Source organism: Psammomys obesus, unplaced genomic scaffold (genome assembly GCF_907164565.1).
Source record: "Psammomys obesus unplaced genomic scaffold, mPsaObe1.curated_primary_1811, whole genome shotgun sequence".
NCBI classification, from domain to species: Eukaryota; Metazoa; Chordata; class Mammalia; order Rodentia; family Muridae; genus Psammomys; species Psammomys obesus.
Window position 1 is genome coordinate 1224461 of NW_026585691.1, and position 17095 is coordinate 1241555.

Genomic DNA, 17095 nt, shown 5'->3' on the forward strand with positions numbered 1-17095 from the left:
GAGGCACACTGTGGGTTTGCGTGGCTCTTTATCTTTATTTCATTGTTATCTACAGTCCTGGGCACTGATGTGCTTTGAGCTAAAACACAAAGTTTTGGCACGCGCTTTCATGTTAGGAGACCTGGTTCTGTGTTACGAGCGGAATGACCCACTTCCTCCTAGAATAAGTGAGAGATTTTGCTTGGAAGTGCAGGTCTTAGGAAGTAGGTCATCTTGCAGAGCCTCACATCTGTCCCGAGGGAGATAGAGCTCTGTGTGACTGTGCAGTGGGCCATTGTGTCCTTCCAGGGCTACCTGCTCCTCTGCCCCATGAAAACCTGCAGCTTTTCTAGTGTCAGTGCCAGAAAGCTACATTTTCCTCAGCAGCCACTGCCTTCATCCCTTCCTCTTTTTCTTTTTGTGATGTATATGTGTGTGGTGCATATTCGGGGGTGTAGATATATGAGGAGGCCAAGGGTCAACCTGGATGTTGTTCCTGGGAGCCATCACCCTGTGTTTTGAGACAGTTTCTCACTGGGACCTAGGGTTTGCTGACTAGGCTGTACTGACAAGCACCTGCCTTCACAGCTGGCTTGTTACATGGGACACAAATGAGGGCCTTCTGTTTGCACTGCCAGCACTTTACAGCTAAGCCATTCACCCGGTCACACAGTAGCCTTTCTGGAAGTCTAAAGTAAGGCATAAGAAAGGGCCCATCTGTGGTCCATCAGGGGTGGGAGAGGGGATCATGAATCCCTACCTACCCTAGGAGATATTGACAGTTAATGGTTGTTAGGAAGGGGGAACCATTTTCTTCTGTGATGTAACTGCTGTTAAAGTTGCCCAGGAAATAACCTCCCATGCTCATGCATGCAGCCCTGATTAAACTTCGTGAGTCACAAAAGAAGCCACAAAAAATGGAAACAACAACAAAACCTAAAAACCCCAAATCAGCCATGAAAATAGGAGGGCAACCTATTGGGAAAAAGATGGGTTCAACGATAGTAGAAAGGGGTGAGAAAAGGTATGACTGAAATACATTATATGCACATTTGAGCTTTTCAAAAAATAACAATAATGAAAAAGTTGTGCTTAAAGTTACCATATTCCTGTTACTGCACTCTTAGGTGTACTCGGTAGAGCTGAAAACATGTCCATGCAAAGCATTATTATAAGTGCTCATAGCAGCGTGTTTCATAATAGCCCATAGATAGAAAAACAGACAACAGTGGTGAGTCCATGCAGTGAACTGTTGTCAGACCTAAAAAAGTACGAGCTACACCAGGGTTAGCCACACCACCGCTGTGCCCAGAGTGTTTGTGTCATTGTACTTTGATGAGACATCCAGGACAGTTAAGTCCAAAGAAACAATAGAGTGCCTAACTCACAGTGGGTACTGTGAAATGAAGTAGGATAATGGCCATAATCTCTTGCAGGAAGATGAACATTAGTGGCATCTCTTTTAGCTGAGAGATGCCATTTATATCTCGTATTTAACTCATTATGTTTATAAATTACTAATTGTAAGGAAGTTTCCTCCACACTTTGTCCTCCTGAGAACCAGGTGACAGTTTCCAGTCTTAATTACATGTATGTGGGTTAAGGTGCATGTGTGTGCAGGTGCCTGCGGAGTCCTGAAGAAAGAGCCCCTGGAAATGCAGTGACAGGCACTTGTGAGCTGCCTGACTCAGCTTCCAGGAACCAAGATCAGGATCCTCTACAAGTGAGGCAAAGCGCTTTTCGCCACTGAGCCGTCTCTCCAGCGTTGGGCCATACTTTTGATCTGTAGGATGATGTTGGTCTTCGTCAGTGGCTTCCAGTCCTGGCTGCACATCGGGAGCTTTTGAAGCCTCTGCTGTCTGAGCCTCATCCAGACCGTTTCTACTGGGAAGGGAGGAAGTGGTGAGGAGGTGGCAGCTGCAGCATCAAGAACCACAGGAACTCAGATGTGTAGCCATGATGAGAATTGCTGGTGCAGAATAGCCGTCCAGTTCTGACTTGTGTGAGTGCTTAACTGAGGAGAGTGAATTGGGCATTTTGAAAGCTTCGTTGGCCTCTGCTTTTTGCAGTAGCCAAGGACCTGTATTCTCACATTCCTGAACCCCAACTTGCAAAGCCACAAGAAGAAAAACAGGACCAGGACCAGTTCACCTTAGGAAAAGGTGAAGGTAGTGAGCACACCCTTCCTTCCTCCTCCATACCTAGATCTTTATTATTATTATTAATTACACTTTATTCATTTTGTACCCCCCATAAGCCTCTCCCTCCTCCCCTCCCGACCCCACCTTCCCTCCCCTTTCTGCATGCATGCCTCTCCCCAAGTCCACTGATAGGGGAGGTCCTCCTCTCCTTCTTACCTGGATCTTATGTGGTTAGTCCAGCACAAAGGTCACCTGTGCTCCTTGGTATCTGCCATCTTTCTAAGAGTGTTCTTCAGACTCTGTGCTCTTGGCCGTTTGAGTTGTAGTCTGCTAGTCTCCAGTCTCTCCGTGGTGTAGAGTTGAGGTTCTCATTTGAAGTTCATTCAGGCGCTGTCTGCTGAGCACACACTATGTTGGGGGCCGTGTACTTCATACATAGTGCTGAACAGGCAGCAGGAGATTAGGGAGATACGTAGGGTGCTAGAAGACGGTAGGCGGGGGAAAGTAGACCGGGGAGGGGTTGAGGTTTGGGGTAGATTGCAATATAACAGGATAGTCAGGCTAGGTACCTTGATGGATGGAGCTTTGGACCTGGGAGAAGAGCAGCCTGGCAGAGCATGTAGTAAGATGAGAGCACAGCCTGTGATTTGAAGGAAAGCTAGGTGCTCTGTGATGATGGCAGAAGGGATGGTTTTAGGGCTCTGCAGGCAAACTTGATAATTTTGGCATCTCCTCAGGTAGAGAGCTAAGGGCCATTGCAAGGCATTGCAAGGCTTTGACTAGCAGAGATGATGGCGTGGTTTAATTGAGAGAGGACTCTGGCTGCTGTGTGACAGTGATGGAGAAATTAGGAAAACACCACAGTCTTCCATATGAGGGAAAAGCAATTTCAGGCATACCTCAACTGAGTGAGTCTTAGTGGAGGCCCAGTAGGGGCAGAGGAATTCAGATCAGGTGCTCTACTCACCTCGGAAGGGGTTTTTGAGAACCCCTTAACTTAAGCTCAGTTATTGAGTGGTGGGTCAGGTGTGCCTCTCTCTCTCTCTCCCCCCTCCCCCCACCCTTCCCCACCGCCCCTCCCTGGACAGGAAATTCTCCGGGGCTTCTGGGTTTGCCTGTTAAATAGCGCAGGAATGGCGTCATGGTGTCCTTGCCAGACGATCTCCCATTTGTGATTGAATGCTTTAAGTAACAGCTCAAAGCTGTGTGACACCATCCTATGAGCAGTTAATTGCATAAAGAAATCAAAGGCCTCAGCAGGTAGAGTGTCTTTTTACACTGCTCCTCTAAGAAAGGCTGTTCCTTTCTCTGTGCTATAATTCTGAAAACAGTGCTAAAACGTTCTTCTCTGTCCATGACCTGTGCTCCCATGCTTCTACCCCAGCACCAGCTTTCATCTGACCCTCTCCTTCCTAGTCTTCTTAAGAGGTGAAGAACCTTCTTACAGAAATGGGGTGCCGGGGGTGGTGGCCCATGCCTGTAAGCCCAGCCTCGGGCTGTGGTTGCTTGTTCGGGGGTTATTGGCCCACCGGAGAGCTGAGCACAGAGATTAAAGAGTGGTCCTGGCTGTGTGGGAGCCGGCGGCAGAGCCGGGTGAGGTAGTTGCTGCAGGTTGGCTCGCCTAGGTGTGCTGTTGTAAGCTGGGTTTCCATGAGACTACTGGAGGGAGTGACTGTATCTGAGGCCTGCGGTTGCTTTGTTTATTGTTTTTAAATCCTTTTATGTTGTCTGAATAGCATGGTGTTAGTCCTAATCATTGTCCCTGAACTTAATCCAAAGAAAGTCCAGCGGAGCTTTCCGCTGGCTGACAGCAGGCAGTGGTGAATGACTTGTGAGTGGGAGCAGTGTGTCTTCAGCATTTGACTTGGAGTCAAGCTGGATTAGCACTCTTTTCCGTTTGAGTTATGACTGTGTGGACACTGTAGGTATACAATGGCTTTAAAAACCTTCATAACAGTTTTTAAAGCAAACGTTAATTTATACAGTTGCAAGCAAACCACTGTAGTCTTCTCTGCTTATTGGGAGATATTTCCTGTGTAGTCACAAAATACAGCAGGCAGGTGTAGGAGATTGCTATGCACAGTTTGCAATAAACTTTTGTAAGTAGAAATAACAAGAAAAACCACAGTGCAAGTGTGTGAATCAGTATCATTTATTATCATCTACAAGTAGTATATGCTGTACATAATTGTGTGTCCTGAGCCTTCACTGACTCTGTCGTGACACATTAAGACATTAACAGGCAACAGGCTTCTTAAGCTCTGTCTTAGTCATGATTCTGTTGCTGTGAATAGATACCGTGAGCAAGCAACTTGGATGAAAGCGAGCATTTAATTGGCGCTTGCATCCAGTGGCAGAGGTTTCTGTTATCATCATGGCAGGAAGCATAGGGGCATGAAGGCAGACACTGAGCAGTAGCCGAGAACTGCGTCCATAGGCAGAGAGAAAGGCACCTCAGAGCCACCCCCAGCGACACACTTTCTCCAATAAGGGCATAACCTGTAATCCTTTTAACCCTTTCTAGTAGTGCCACTCCCTGGTTCCTAAGCATTCAAGTATATGAGCCTGTGTGAGCCATTTCTATGAAAGCCACCGCAAGCTCCTTAGGGTCTTTTAGCCCGTTGCCTCATGACATGGTAAGCTATAGTTGATCCAAGTGTTATGCGGTATATGATCATATGGAAAGTTGTGCAGGTCTTCCCGAGAGGCATGACCTGTGCTGACTTACCCTGGACTTTCTCCTTTTGGCTCTGTCAGTGTCCTGTTTCAGCAGATGTAGCATTCCAGTGAACACATTACTGCTCTAAAAGGGATGCTTGGGAGACAAAAATAAATCTTTACTTTTTATGTATGAGGTACAGCTCCACACAGCACACAAACAGGCCGCGTCATCTGTAGCATTGAACTGCACTTGGGAGAAAATAATCCCTGAAATACCCCTGGTGGCAGGGGCTACCATGAAAATGGCTACAAGCACTGAGTTCGAGGTCTATATTCTAAGCTCCACCCAACAGGAAGTCCCCCAGACACCCTTGCATCATGAAGGTCACACTTCCAGGGAAGACATAGTTTCCATTCAGCATGGTCAAGGAAATGGTGCAGGCAAGACACTTACCATTGTAGGAACTTTTGGGCGATCTAGCCTCTTCAGTTAGCTTACCCCTTCCTTTGCTGCTATGCCTAAAGTTTCCTCAATCTGAGTTCAGGCTGCAACTCAAGGAAAGAATGTAGATGAAATCTCAGCTCCCCAAGCTCCCACCAGAGCCTGATCTATGGCTTGAAAACCAGCCTGTTGGGTCTGACATTTACAGTTTGGTAAGGTCCTTTTTGAATGACTATCCTGACAATAGAAACTGTGGTCACCACCTCATGATAAACGTGACAGAAGTTTTAAGTCCCCCTCACTTTGAATTTCCTGATAGGGTGTCTTTTGTTTGGGACATCCGAAAGCCATGTTGCAAAGTACTTTACTTGAGGCAGTGCCTTGAACTTGGATAGTACCTGTAGGAGCAGGGTAGAGTCTGGTACATTGTGTTCTGGTTTGCGCTCTCTGAGAGTACACAGAGCATCTTTGCTAGCTGTCAGTTTTATGTTATACGGTGTTCCTGCTTCATAAGCTGGACACGGGCAAGTTCTGTGGAGGGCTTTTTCTGTACTGGTGGCCTTTGGGTATTAGCTCGGGTAACACCGTGGTAGGTAAAGCACCATGTGGAACCAGGAAAGGAACTGGTAGACTAAACAGGTGCTAGAGAGTTGCGACTCCGCCCCTGTGGGCAGAGGGCAGTGGGACTTCGAGTAGTGGGTAGAAGCAGCACTTCCATGCAGCAGACTTCCATTCCCCACTGCAAATGACGGGAATTGAATAGCTATTAAAGTATCACCTACGTGATCATCTTTTGTCCCCACATGTCCTAAGTAAATGATTCCATGGCAGAAATCCCAGATTCCAAGTCAGGCTGGCCTTTGTAACTGATGGATAAAGCCGAAAAAAGGAATGTGTGCCTGTACTACAAGGTCTCATTTTTCACAGCTGTTGAAGTGTTCACCCAAGAAAGTAAAGAGGTCTTTCACTTTTGAACTAGTAGTAGTAGTATCGATGTAGCTCAGGCTAGCCTTGAACTTGATGCTCTTGCCTCTGTCTCCCAAGTACTGGGATTGGAGACATGCATCACCACGTTCAGCTCTGTGTACATTTTTTGTTTGTTTTAAGGTTTATTATTTATTATGCATGCAAGGTTGTGTTTGCATGTACACCTGCACACCAGCAGAGGGCGCCAGATCTCACTATGGATGGTTGGGAGCCACCATGTGGTTGCTGGGAATTGAACTCTGGACCTCTGGAAGAGCAGCCAGTGCTCTTAACCTCTGAGCCGTCTCTCCAGGCCCTCTGTATACATATTTAAGAAGTGAAAAATGATGATTAAATAAAAATTTGGATTTAATGTCACAGAAAAATAAAGTATCAAATTATTGAGAGGAAGAATGGTCAACAAAGAGGGTTGTAGTCAGTGTGTGTGTGTGTGTAATATATACACACACACACCTGTATCACTTTAGGAACCTGTCATTGTGTCTCTGGATTCCAGTGTCCAGTTTCAGCGGCAACATCCACTAAAATGGATGTCATTAAATCCCATGAAGCTGAGCTGGAGTCCAACTTTAAAACAAAATTGAGGAAGCCAGGATATGACCTGAGCAGTCAGACTGTTCCCTACCTATGAACGTCATTGGCTATTCCATGGGTATAAAAGCATAATGGATGAAAAGATTGTTTTGGAAGAGGAGGAGAGGAATGTGGGAAATTAGTGAAGGCAGGAGGAAACAGTGGGCCTTTCAGGTACGGCTTCAGGAGCATCCACACACAAAGCAGTAGTAGAAACTCTCTTCCACAGGGCACCCTGTTCTTGACCACCTTGTCCTTCCGCTGCAGTTGTCTCCAAAGCTGGTTACAAACCACGTAAGCATGCCATCTCTTTAGTCCTCACTGCTGTCATTCCTCACATTTGGGTCTCAGTGCTGTTCTTTATTGCCAGTACCCCTTTGGGGATTTTTCAGGCATGTGCTCCGGGCTGTGGAGATAGGACTCAGCAGGGCCTTTGTGGCAGCTAGTACAGAGCGCTTCTTCATGGCTTTGGGAGAGACAGTGCTCACTCTCAAGTTTAGTTCACTGTTCAGGCCGTGTGCAGGAGGAGGAGGACGTCCATCCCAGCATTCACCGGCATCCATGCTGCTGCATTTCCTTCGTGGCACTTCATTCTCCCTGTGAACATGCTGTTTAGAAGGAGAGGGAGAAAAGCATGATCTTACTGCTTTCTCATAGGAGTGGCTCTTGACTCAGGAGCCTCTGTGTCGCAGGCAGAGAGCAGAGGTACATTTTCCTGAATCTGTAGCACAGGTAGAACTGCGTGGAGTGCTGAATCTAAGTGAGCCTAAGTGTTGTTTTAACAATGCATTCAAGACTTCAAGCAGTGATTAAGTGGGAATAAATAAATGAGGGTTTGGTTTTATGGGCTCTGTGTGTGTGTGTATGTGTTGTTGTTTTTAATGTGCATAGTTGTTTTGCCTTCATGAATGTCTGTGCACCATGTGGATACAGGGCCCACAGAGGCCGAAGAGGGCATCAGATCGCCTGGGACTGGAGTTACATATGGTTCTGAATTAAACCGTGGTCCTCTAGAAGAACAACCAGTGCTCTTGACCAGTGAACCATCTCTCTAACCTCCCATGTTTTGGTTTTGGTTTATAACTCACCAGGAGGAAGTGGAATATGCAATAATAACATAGATTCTTTTTTCCCGGTACTGGTAACAGCGTTTGTCACCTTTCTTAAAGGTTGTATAACGTAGATGGTATTGCATGACCTAAGATTATCACTAAAATATGAGTGCAGTTTCTCTATGAATTTAGGAGTGCCTGGGCTGTGGTTAGAATCTGGCCCTGGTTATCACTTACTATATAAGTGGAGAAGACCAGGTTCCTTAAAAGGAAGGTTTTTGTAGCATGGAAAAGGATGCAAAAATAACAAAAATACTTTAAAATACAGAGAGTACAGAGCTTCCTCAGGTGATATCTGATAGCTGCTGCTCTCCAGAAGTAAAAACTGAAAAGTGAACACAGTCGTGTTGGTTTGGGATGTGGCCAAGGAGATTCTTAGCGTTTGAAGAATCTTGCTAATAGCAAGCACTGCTGGGTTTTCTTTTTCATGGCACTGTCATCTTCCAGCTGTCGTTGACTGGATGTTTGGGGTTGAATTTAATAACAGAGTGGTTCCTCTTTACCTGTGGTATTGGTTACCTGTCGTCAACAAACAGTACCCCAGAAGTTTTAGAAATAAAATGACTCCTGTTTTCAATTTGTGCTTTCCTCAGTGACAGAGTGGCATATTGTAACATCCTGCCCAAGGAGGTGGGTTGTCCTTTTGAGCAGCCCATCTCACACATTGCCGCCTGCCCAGCATCACCCAGTGGCCATCCTGACAGTCAGTTGACTGCTGAGGTATTTCAATGCCTGTGTAACAATGATTCTTACTTTGTTAATAGTGACTTCAGATGCAAATGCTAGTGGCACCGGTTGTCTAGGAAACTGGGATGAACTGAAGAGAAGCCGTCCAGAAATTCCTAGAGTATCTTTTCACGAGTGAGTTCAGTACATGGAAATGTTTGGAGAGAAAAAAACTATTCCCACAGAACTCTTTTTAAGGGGAATTTGATTAGTGTGTTTATGTGTATGTGTTTGGGCCTTAGTGTATGTGTGTGCACTGTGTATATCCAGTGCCCACAGAGCCAGAGAGAATGCCAGACCCCTGAAGCTGGAGTTACAGGGGTTGGGAGTCTCCATGTAATTGCTGGAAACCCGCTGCAGGCCTTTGCAAGAGTAGCCAGTACTCTTAACTGCTGCCATCTCTCCAGCCAGTTAGAAAACTTTTATTACAATCTTCTTGAAAATACTCATTTTTTGTAGTTAATTGTCTTAACTGTGCTAACTTATAAATTAAACCAATCATAAATATGTGTATGTGGGCCGAGTGTCTCCAACCCAAATGCTTAGGACCAACTTCCTCAGGTTTTGAGACTTTGTACATTTTGGAATACTGGCACATATGTGTGCAGGACAGATGTGCTATTTGTTCAAGTCTTCTCTACATCTCTGCATGCATCCTGAAGGTAATTTGGAACAGTGTTGATATGCACCTGTGTTTTGGTGGTGTAGAGTTCCCATGGCGGCATCATGGTGGTGCTCACAAAGTTTAGGATCTTGGAGCATTTCAGATTTCTGAGTGAGGACTGCCTAACTTGTTTTGGGGGAAAAAACAGTAAGAAGAGGATTTGGGTCCAGCTGCAGTTGTAAGCTCTGGTGTGCCTGGGTCTTTACTAGTAAGAGGGACTGCCGTCTTTATGCTTCCCCTGACTAATTTGTTTTTCACAAAGCTTGTTCCTCCCACGTGCAGAAGTAAGTTGTGCGCTGTCAGGAAAGCTATAGGTGCTAGAACTGGCTCAGCTGAAGGGAAAGGCCCTTTTCAGTGGGAGTAGCATTTCCACGCCGGAAGTTGGGAGGCTGGGGATAGTTACTAGCAAGTAAGAGATATTTATGTGCTCCTTTTCCGTGAGAATGGCATGCAGTGGGTGCTCGTGGGCAGAACTGTGAGGACACAGAGCAGAAGACCCAGTGTATAAAATACCAGCCAAGCCTCTGAGCAGCACCCTACGCAGGCAGTCTGCTTTGCATAAACAAAAGTGGATTCTTTTCTCAGTTGTATAAATGTGTGTGTCCCTGACTTCCTTAGGATGTAAGCTGGGCACATAATGAGCTCTCTGATGAGCTGGCTGAATCCTTCGTTGTTATCAGAAAGCCCTGAGACCAGCGTCCTCCAGCCTAGCTAAACCCATGGCTCATCGTGAATTCTGTAAGGCTTTGAAATTCAGGGATTGTAAATATATGTATCATCTATTAAGCAAAAAAGGGAGGAAAGAAAGTACTCAAGCACAGCTAATTCCAAGGAGAGAAGGCCGAGGCCTCTTCTCCTGCCACAGGCTCTGAAGCAGAGACCTCCGGCACTCGGTGACCCTTGGACTCACAGACCAGCAGGAGGAGGCACTGCGAGGTGGTTTGTCTAAGGTCCCTCAGGCTGTGGAGCCATGAGTGAGAGCAAGGGTTTCAGTAGAAGCTCGGTCTATTCTTTTTTTTCTCACAATTTTATCTGTTAGCATCAGAGCATTAAACATTATTCTGCTGGTTTTAAAATTTTGGCTTAATATACATGGCATAAAATAATGAAAACTTTAAAAATGGATGGACATAGAAAAAAACAAAAAAACAAAGGTGCCCAAAGGTTTATAATGTGTTGTAGGGTCATGTCTGTCTTTGCCTAGCTCCTCACAGGGAGCCACCATCATAAGAAGGGAGATACCCTTCTAAGATGGTCTAAGATGCACTGAGCTCGTATGTCCTTCCATGAGTGGCAGCCTGCCAAGTTTAGGGAATGCCAGGCTGTTGTGTTGGGATTTGAGAGACTTCTGAATTATACTTGAAAATGACCCAAAGTCCAAGTTATTTCCAGTAGGAGGCGGGAGGGCACTCACTTGTGTTTGCTGTGTAGAGTGTGTTTTCAGTTCCAGTCAGCCAGCATGTAAGTGCTCAGGACAGCTGAGGTCCCTGAGTCCTGCCTATCCGCAGCTCAGAGGAGAGACAGACAGAGAGAGAGAGAGCTGTCTGCCGCCCGGTGAGCCTGTCCTCTCTTCTGAACTCCTTAGAGGGGGTGCCCCTTCCAGGGCTACAGGCTGCGGGAACCTTAGTCCTCTGTCTGATCCTGACTCTGCTGGCTGGAGCGCTTGCTGAGAGTTGAGCTGAGTGGGAGTCTGCCCACTCATGGCAATTGGCTGAGCCTTGAATCTTGAGCTAGTTTTAGTGTGTGTTCTGGGTGAGTCTTCGATCTGTTCCAGACTCTGCCGCAGAGCTGTCCTCTCTGTGACACAAACGCCAGGGGAACCTTGAGTGTAGGTGTCTCCTTGGAGGCAGGACGATGACTGTATTTTAAAACGCCATGCTCCTTTTTTTACAGTAGTAATGCTTTCAGGCTGACCTGTAAAATATTCGGGACTTTTTACCAACAGCAACTACTGAAACACTGGTGTCGTAACTCACAAATGGAGCCATGGAATGGCATTTGTGTGCAGCAGCCTTCTGGTTTTTCACTGTGACCAATATTGTGTTGTTTTAAACAATTACTGAGAATTGAGAGAGTGTGCCTTGGTCACCTTGTGCCACTGTTACAAAATGCCTGAGATGACCAACTTACAAGGCTCAGGCTTTCAATCTGTGGTTGATCAGCCTTATTACTTTGGACTGTCACACCATAGTACATCATGGTGTGTGTATGATGGAGATGATCATTCACCATGTGGTGGCCAGGAAGCAAAAAGAGAGGAGGCCCACATCCCAGAGTCCCCTTCAAGCAAATGGCCCAGTGGGCTTACCTCCTCCCAGTCTGTTCCATCACCTCCTGGTAGTGTCTTAAGCACACAGGCCTTGGGGGGACATTCCAGATCTCAAATCGTTCACCCACACGGTTAGAGGTGGGATTTTGAGGACAAACCTGTTGCTTGTCACTCTAGTTGTAAGCAACAACACCTGTGTTTTCTCTTCAGACAGGAGCCAGGGCCTCAGCCTCCTCACCTCGCTGGCGGGAGCAAGTCGCAGCCTCGGAGCAGCTGAGAGCTGTCACTCTGAGGTAAAGAATTTTCCAGCTCTTTTCTCATCTTTGACCCTAATATCCTTGTCACTATGGATCTTTACGTTCTTCATTTCTTTCTTTTCCATTAAGAGGCATTGGCGAATTCAGCAGTTGAAAGGGAATCTAAAGTGCTGGATTGTGCCTGACTCTTGTTGAGGGAATGCTTGTCCGGCTCCTTGGCTTTGCACTCAAGGATATCCTGTAGTTTTGTAGTTGTTCTTTATTTGTTTTTGTTTTTGTTTTTGTTTGTTAGGGCGCTTTTTAAATATGCAAGGATTTCCTTGCCTAACAAAACTTTTTTTTTTTTTAAGGCAGATGTGCACCACCATGCTGCAGCTTTTTTTTTTAATGTGCATTGGTGTGAAGGTGTCAGATCCCCTGGAATTGACCGTTGTGAGCTGCCATGAGGGTGCTGGGAGTTGAACCTGGGTCCTTTGGAAGAGCAGTTAGTGCTCTCAACCACACTCCATCTCTCCAGCCTGGGAGATCTTGCTTGCAGATATTTACATAGAGAATAAAATGACTTTTCTCAGCACTTGTTTACCAAGATTCCACAGACTTTCCTCAGCACTTGTTTACCAAGACTCCACATTGGCTGAGTGAGCGGACAGGCCCTGTGTCCTCAGCAGCTCCACTCTGAGTTCACTCAGTCAGCCTACCAGACCCAGATGCCACGTCACACTGCCTTCCCAGCCACTGAGCTGTTTGTTAGTGACGTCAGTCTTGTGTGTGTGTTCATGTGTGTTCATGTATATGCAGGTGTGTGGGGGACACGGAGGACACCCTCGGGTCATCCTGAGGGACAGCAACCACCTTTCTTTGAGTTAGGGATTCTCTCTAACCCCAGAGCTCACCAGTAGGCCAGCCAGCCCTAAAGAACCTCTTGTCTCCACTTCCCCAGTGCACCGCTTTTGGCCTTTCTTTGTGGGTGCTGGGGACCAAATTCCAGTCTGCATGCCTGTGTGACATGTACTTTACTGACGGAGCTATCTCCCCAGCCCATAGCCTGGATCTTAACTGGTGCAAACACAGCATGTGTTAGTAGCCTGTACCAAAATCCTAAGGTTTCTCAGTTTTTCCTTGAGGGAAATAGAGCTGGGCTGTGGCTTTGCAGCCTTTTCTGTTCCTGTTTGTTTCTGCCTTCAGGTTCTGTCAGTGCTTCTCCACAGCCAGGTGGGGTGGAAGCACAAACCGTCTTGGATTTTTGACTGAAGTAGCTTGCTGTTAAATTGCTGCTTCCCTATATTTCCCCAGCAGCAGGTGCCGCTGGCAGCAGCTGAGAGGCCAGAGTCCCTTCCCAGCCATCGCAGTGGTGCATGTGGCTCAGCTGGCGCACAGGTGGACAGCATTGTGGGTAAGTTCCTCGGGAGCTCCCCAGAGACAACAGCAGAACTCCCATAGATCCCTGATGGAAAGCACTGAGAGAGAATGGCTTTAAATATGGAGAAGAAAATGGAAGGCGTCTCCACAGGGCATGAGGAGGGACAGACTGGCTTTTCCTCCTCCATTCTTTTAGCAGGATCTTGATTCAGCTCATCTTGCTAAGACAGCCAGATGGTGGCCGGCTCTACCTTCAGCAACTTTCTCATGGTGTCTTACAGTAACCATGTGAGCTCTCTCACACCCTCTAAAGGCTCTTTCATGCCTACATGCTTATTGTGGAGTGTGTAGAGAGGATATGTGTGGCCATGAAGCCTGGATTTAGGGAACCAGACACTGGTACCTGCTCTGTCCTTCAAAAGCCAGAAGCCAAGGAGTTTAGTGGACAGTAACCACGGTGTCCCGTGGGGAAGGTGGTGTTCTTGCTTTGTCTGTGGGCCACCACGAGCCATGTGCAGTGCCGACTTCTTCAGAGCACCCTTTCTCGACTGTTTCCACATAGAAACAGATTAGGTGAGAAACACCGGGCAGAGAAAGTCGCGAGTGGTCTTCTCTTTGCCCACCATGTCCTCTGCTACCGGATATCACAGTCCACCAAACCCATTTCCAGTCTTCTCCTTGCTCGGCATCTCTAGCCTTGTTCTCTTTCTGACATGCAAATGGCTGTCTGTGAGGGCCGCCGTGACCTCTGTATCCCCCATCATCGACGTGACTGAGCAGCCTGCAGGACTGGACCGGGCTTTGCTGAAGCCGTGCCTTCTCTTTACTCACAAGCACACATCTCCTGGTTTTCTTTCTGCATGTCTGTGCAAGATTGCTCTCCTTTTCCCAAATTTTAAATATTGCTGTCTCGAGTACCCCATATAAACTCTTCACAGCACAGAGCAACTCTGCCCTGTGTCTGGCTCAGTTACATCTCTGTGCACAGAGAATCAGAAATTTCACCTTTGGCCCAACACATCAACACCCTGCTGGATGTGCTCCGAACCAGGACACGCTTAGGACCCCAGATGCATTTACACAAATTGTGTGGCAGTGTGGTGAGTGAAAGGGATTAGAAATGGCCATCCTTGTCTTCAAGGAGCTTATGGCCAAGTGTAGAGATAGAACTTGTGATATCAAGGCCTTGAGCATTAGAGGACCCCCATATGTAGGTTCAAGTCACAGCTGTACCTCTGCCAGTGATGCTGCCTCGAGCACATGATTCCCCGTCGTGGTCTGTCAGCAGTCTGCCCTCGGCTGTGTAAAGCAAAAGTCCATTCTGCTGGTTAAAGTACCACTGTGAGGAAGGTGTGGCTGTCGTGTAGCTCAGTGGTAGGTGCTTATCAAGCATGTGCAAGGCTCTGGGCTTGACCCAGTGCTTCTGAAACAGGGATGGGGAGACAACAAAGGGGCATGGACAGAGCGCTGGGTGTAAGGGAACGGGGGCATGGACAGAGCGCTGGGTGTAAGGGAAGGGGGGATGGACAGAATGGTGGGTGTAAGGGAAGGGGGGATGGATGGACAGAGCAGTGGTGTAAGGGAAGGGGGATGTCTGGACAGAGCGGAGGATATAAGGGAACTGGGAATGGCTGGACAGAGCTGTGGACATAAGGAATAGGGACTGGATGGACAGAGCGGAGGATGTAAGGGAACGGGGAATGGCTGGACAGAGCTGTATAAAGCAAACTCTCAGTACTGTGTGTGTTCGCTACAGTGGTGGTGGAGAACGTTAGGAAACCATGGAGCCCGCACAAATGCTGTCACAGCTCTCTCAGCAATGGAGAGAATCCAAGGAGCCCCGGGCACTGGATGGTCGGGGAGGCCACTGCCACTGTGGTAAAGATGTAACAGGAAGGGCTGGAGAGATGAGTGAGTGGTTAAGAGAGTGTACCACTCATCCAGAGGACGCAGGCTTGATTGTCAGTACCCTAACTCCTCCAGCTTCAGGGGACCCAAAGCCCTCTCTGGCCTCTGCTGGCACCTATATCAACATTCACATGTTCACTCGTAGACACGTATATAGACATATACATGTGTGCGTGTGTGCATGTGAATATATATGTGCATATATATGTGTGTGTGTAAGGGAAGGGCAATGGGTGGACAGCAATGATTGTAAAGAAAGGGGAGATATACACACACACACATATATATATACATATACATACATATATATACATACACACATTTATATACACATAATTAAGTAAATCTTTTTATTTTTTAAGTAATATGCTGAGGTAGAAGTGGTGAAGGATTTGTATTAAGAATATATTAAGAAAACATTTCAAACAGTTCCACCCCTGGAGAGCTAGCTGGCATTTAGGTGAGTTCATTTTTAACCGTGGGTTGTTCCGCTTTTCATCTATAACTTGTGGACAGTGATATCTGTCCTAATGGGCTTAGGTGTGGCCATTGGAACAGTGGATGGGGACAGGATTGTACAGTCCCTGTTGGTGTGTGGCACAGTGGAGCGCCTTTCAGAGCAAGTTGCTGGAGCAAGACCAGGGCCCTGTACCCCATCCTAGTGCTGCAAGGATGAAACAAGAATGCTTGTCTCTAGGGGACCTCCAGCAGCCCAGTAGGGCCCTTGGCATAACCTGTGTGCTGGCACGTGTCCGTACTCAGCCAGTTCCTGTGTGCGCCACAGAGAGCTAGTGCCGACTGTACCTAGCCGTGTATAAGTAACGTGTGACCAACTCTGATTTCAGATCCCATGTTAGACCTGGATATTCAAGAGCTAGCCAGTCTTACCACCGGAGGGGGAGATTTGGAGAACTTTGAGAGACTCTTTTCAAAGCTAAAGGAAATGAAAGGTAATTATCTCGGCCTGCTCATATCCTCTGGTGTCGGTCGATGCTCTTCTAGTTTATGTGGTAATGGCTAGATTCGATTCTGAGCTGTGGGCTTGAGAAATTTAGCTCCTTAAGAGATTGGACCATTTTGTTAGTAAAAATTCCCTGGGGAGAAACTTCCTGTCTCCGTCCTCTTCCCCTTACTCTCCCGTCTTCTGAAGTGCGTCTCTTCCTTTCAGAGTCTCATCAACACAGCATCTGTCACATTACACCAGCTCAGTCACATCCCATCTGGAAAATTTGGGAGATAAAGCTTCCTAATAGCTGTAATGACTATACCATGAGTGTATGTTCTAGGAACCCATCTACCGCCTTCGAGTGTTAGCACGCCCACGCCTCCAGAGCCTCCTGTGCTATTACACAAATTTCTTAAGATATATTTTCCCCATAGACAAGGCCGCGACGCTGCCTCACGAGCAAAGAAAGTTGCATGCAGAAAAGGTAAGAAGACGCAGCGGGTATGTGTCATCGACAAAAGGTCTTTCGTATGTGTGAGGCGCCACGGGGCCTTAGCGTGAGCTGCGCTAGACAGAGCCAGCTGGACGTTTATTTGTACATCAGGAGCACGTTTGCTACAGTCAAACTGAGCTATCCTCAGTGTGTGTTACGTGCCATGGAGCCATCACCAAGACTCGGGGTGCTTGCCTTCCTGTGAGGCTGGAAAACTCTTAGCTGTTTTGTTTTGTTATTACCAGAGCAACACATGTTCTTGGCAGGAAACTGACCTGATTGGTGACATCCCATTCCATGAGCTGTGTCATTTATTTACCCAGCTCCTTTCCGGACATTGAGGCCGGCTGCACGCTCGTGTGTTTGCTTTTGTCAGTAAGCTGGGCATATCCCCACCCTTCATGCCCATATGTAGCCCTGACTGCAAGCTTACCACACATCTAATGCAGAAGTCTGAGTCAAAGGCTGCCCCAGGGTTTGGCTCTGTGTTTCTGGAGGGCAGAAGTACAGAATTGTAGACCTTGGTCAGTGTGGGTGCGGCACATGAAATGAGCTGAATCTTGTCTCATGCTTCCCTC

The 17095-nt window shown here is 47.1% G+C and overlaps 1 protein-coding gene across 2 annotated transcripts in view; it reads left to right on the plus strand.

Moving 5' to 3' along the window:
* Aagab (alpha and gamma adaptin binding protein) overlaps positions 1–17095 on the plus strand; it is a 37098-nt gene that overhangs the window by 18098 nt on the left and 1905 nt on the right. The window contains exons 6-9 of one of the 2 annotated variants that reach the window (XM_055598802.1): positions 11765–11847; positions 13108–13204; positions 15924–16028; positions 16459–16508. In XM_055598802.1, coding sequence (XP_055454777.1) covers positions 11765–11847; positions 13108–13204; positions 15924–16028; positions 16459–16508 — 335 coding nt within the window. Of the gene's footprint in view, positions 1–11764; positions 11848–13104; positions 13205–15923; positions 16029–16458; positions 16509–17095 lie in introns of both variants that reach the window. The other variant, XM_055598801.1, reaches the window with a different exon arrangement.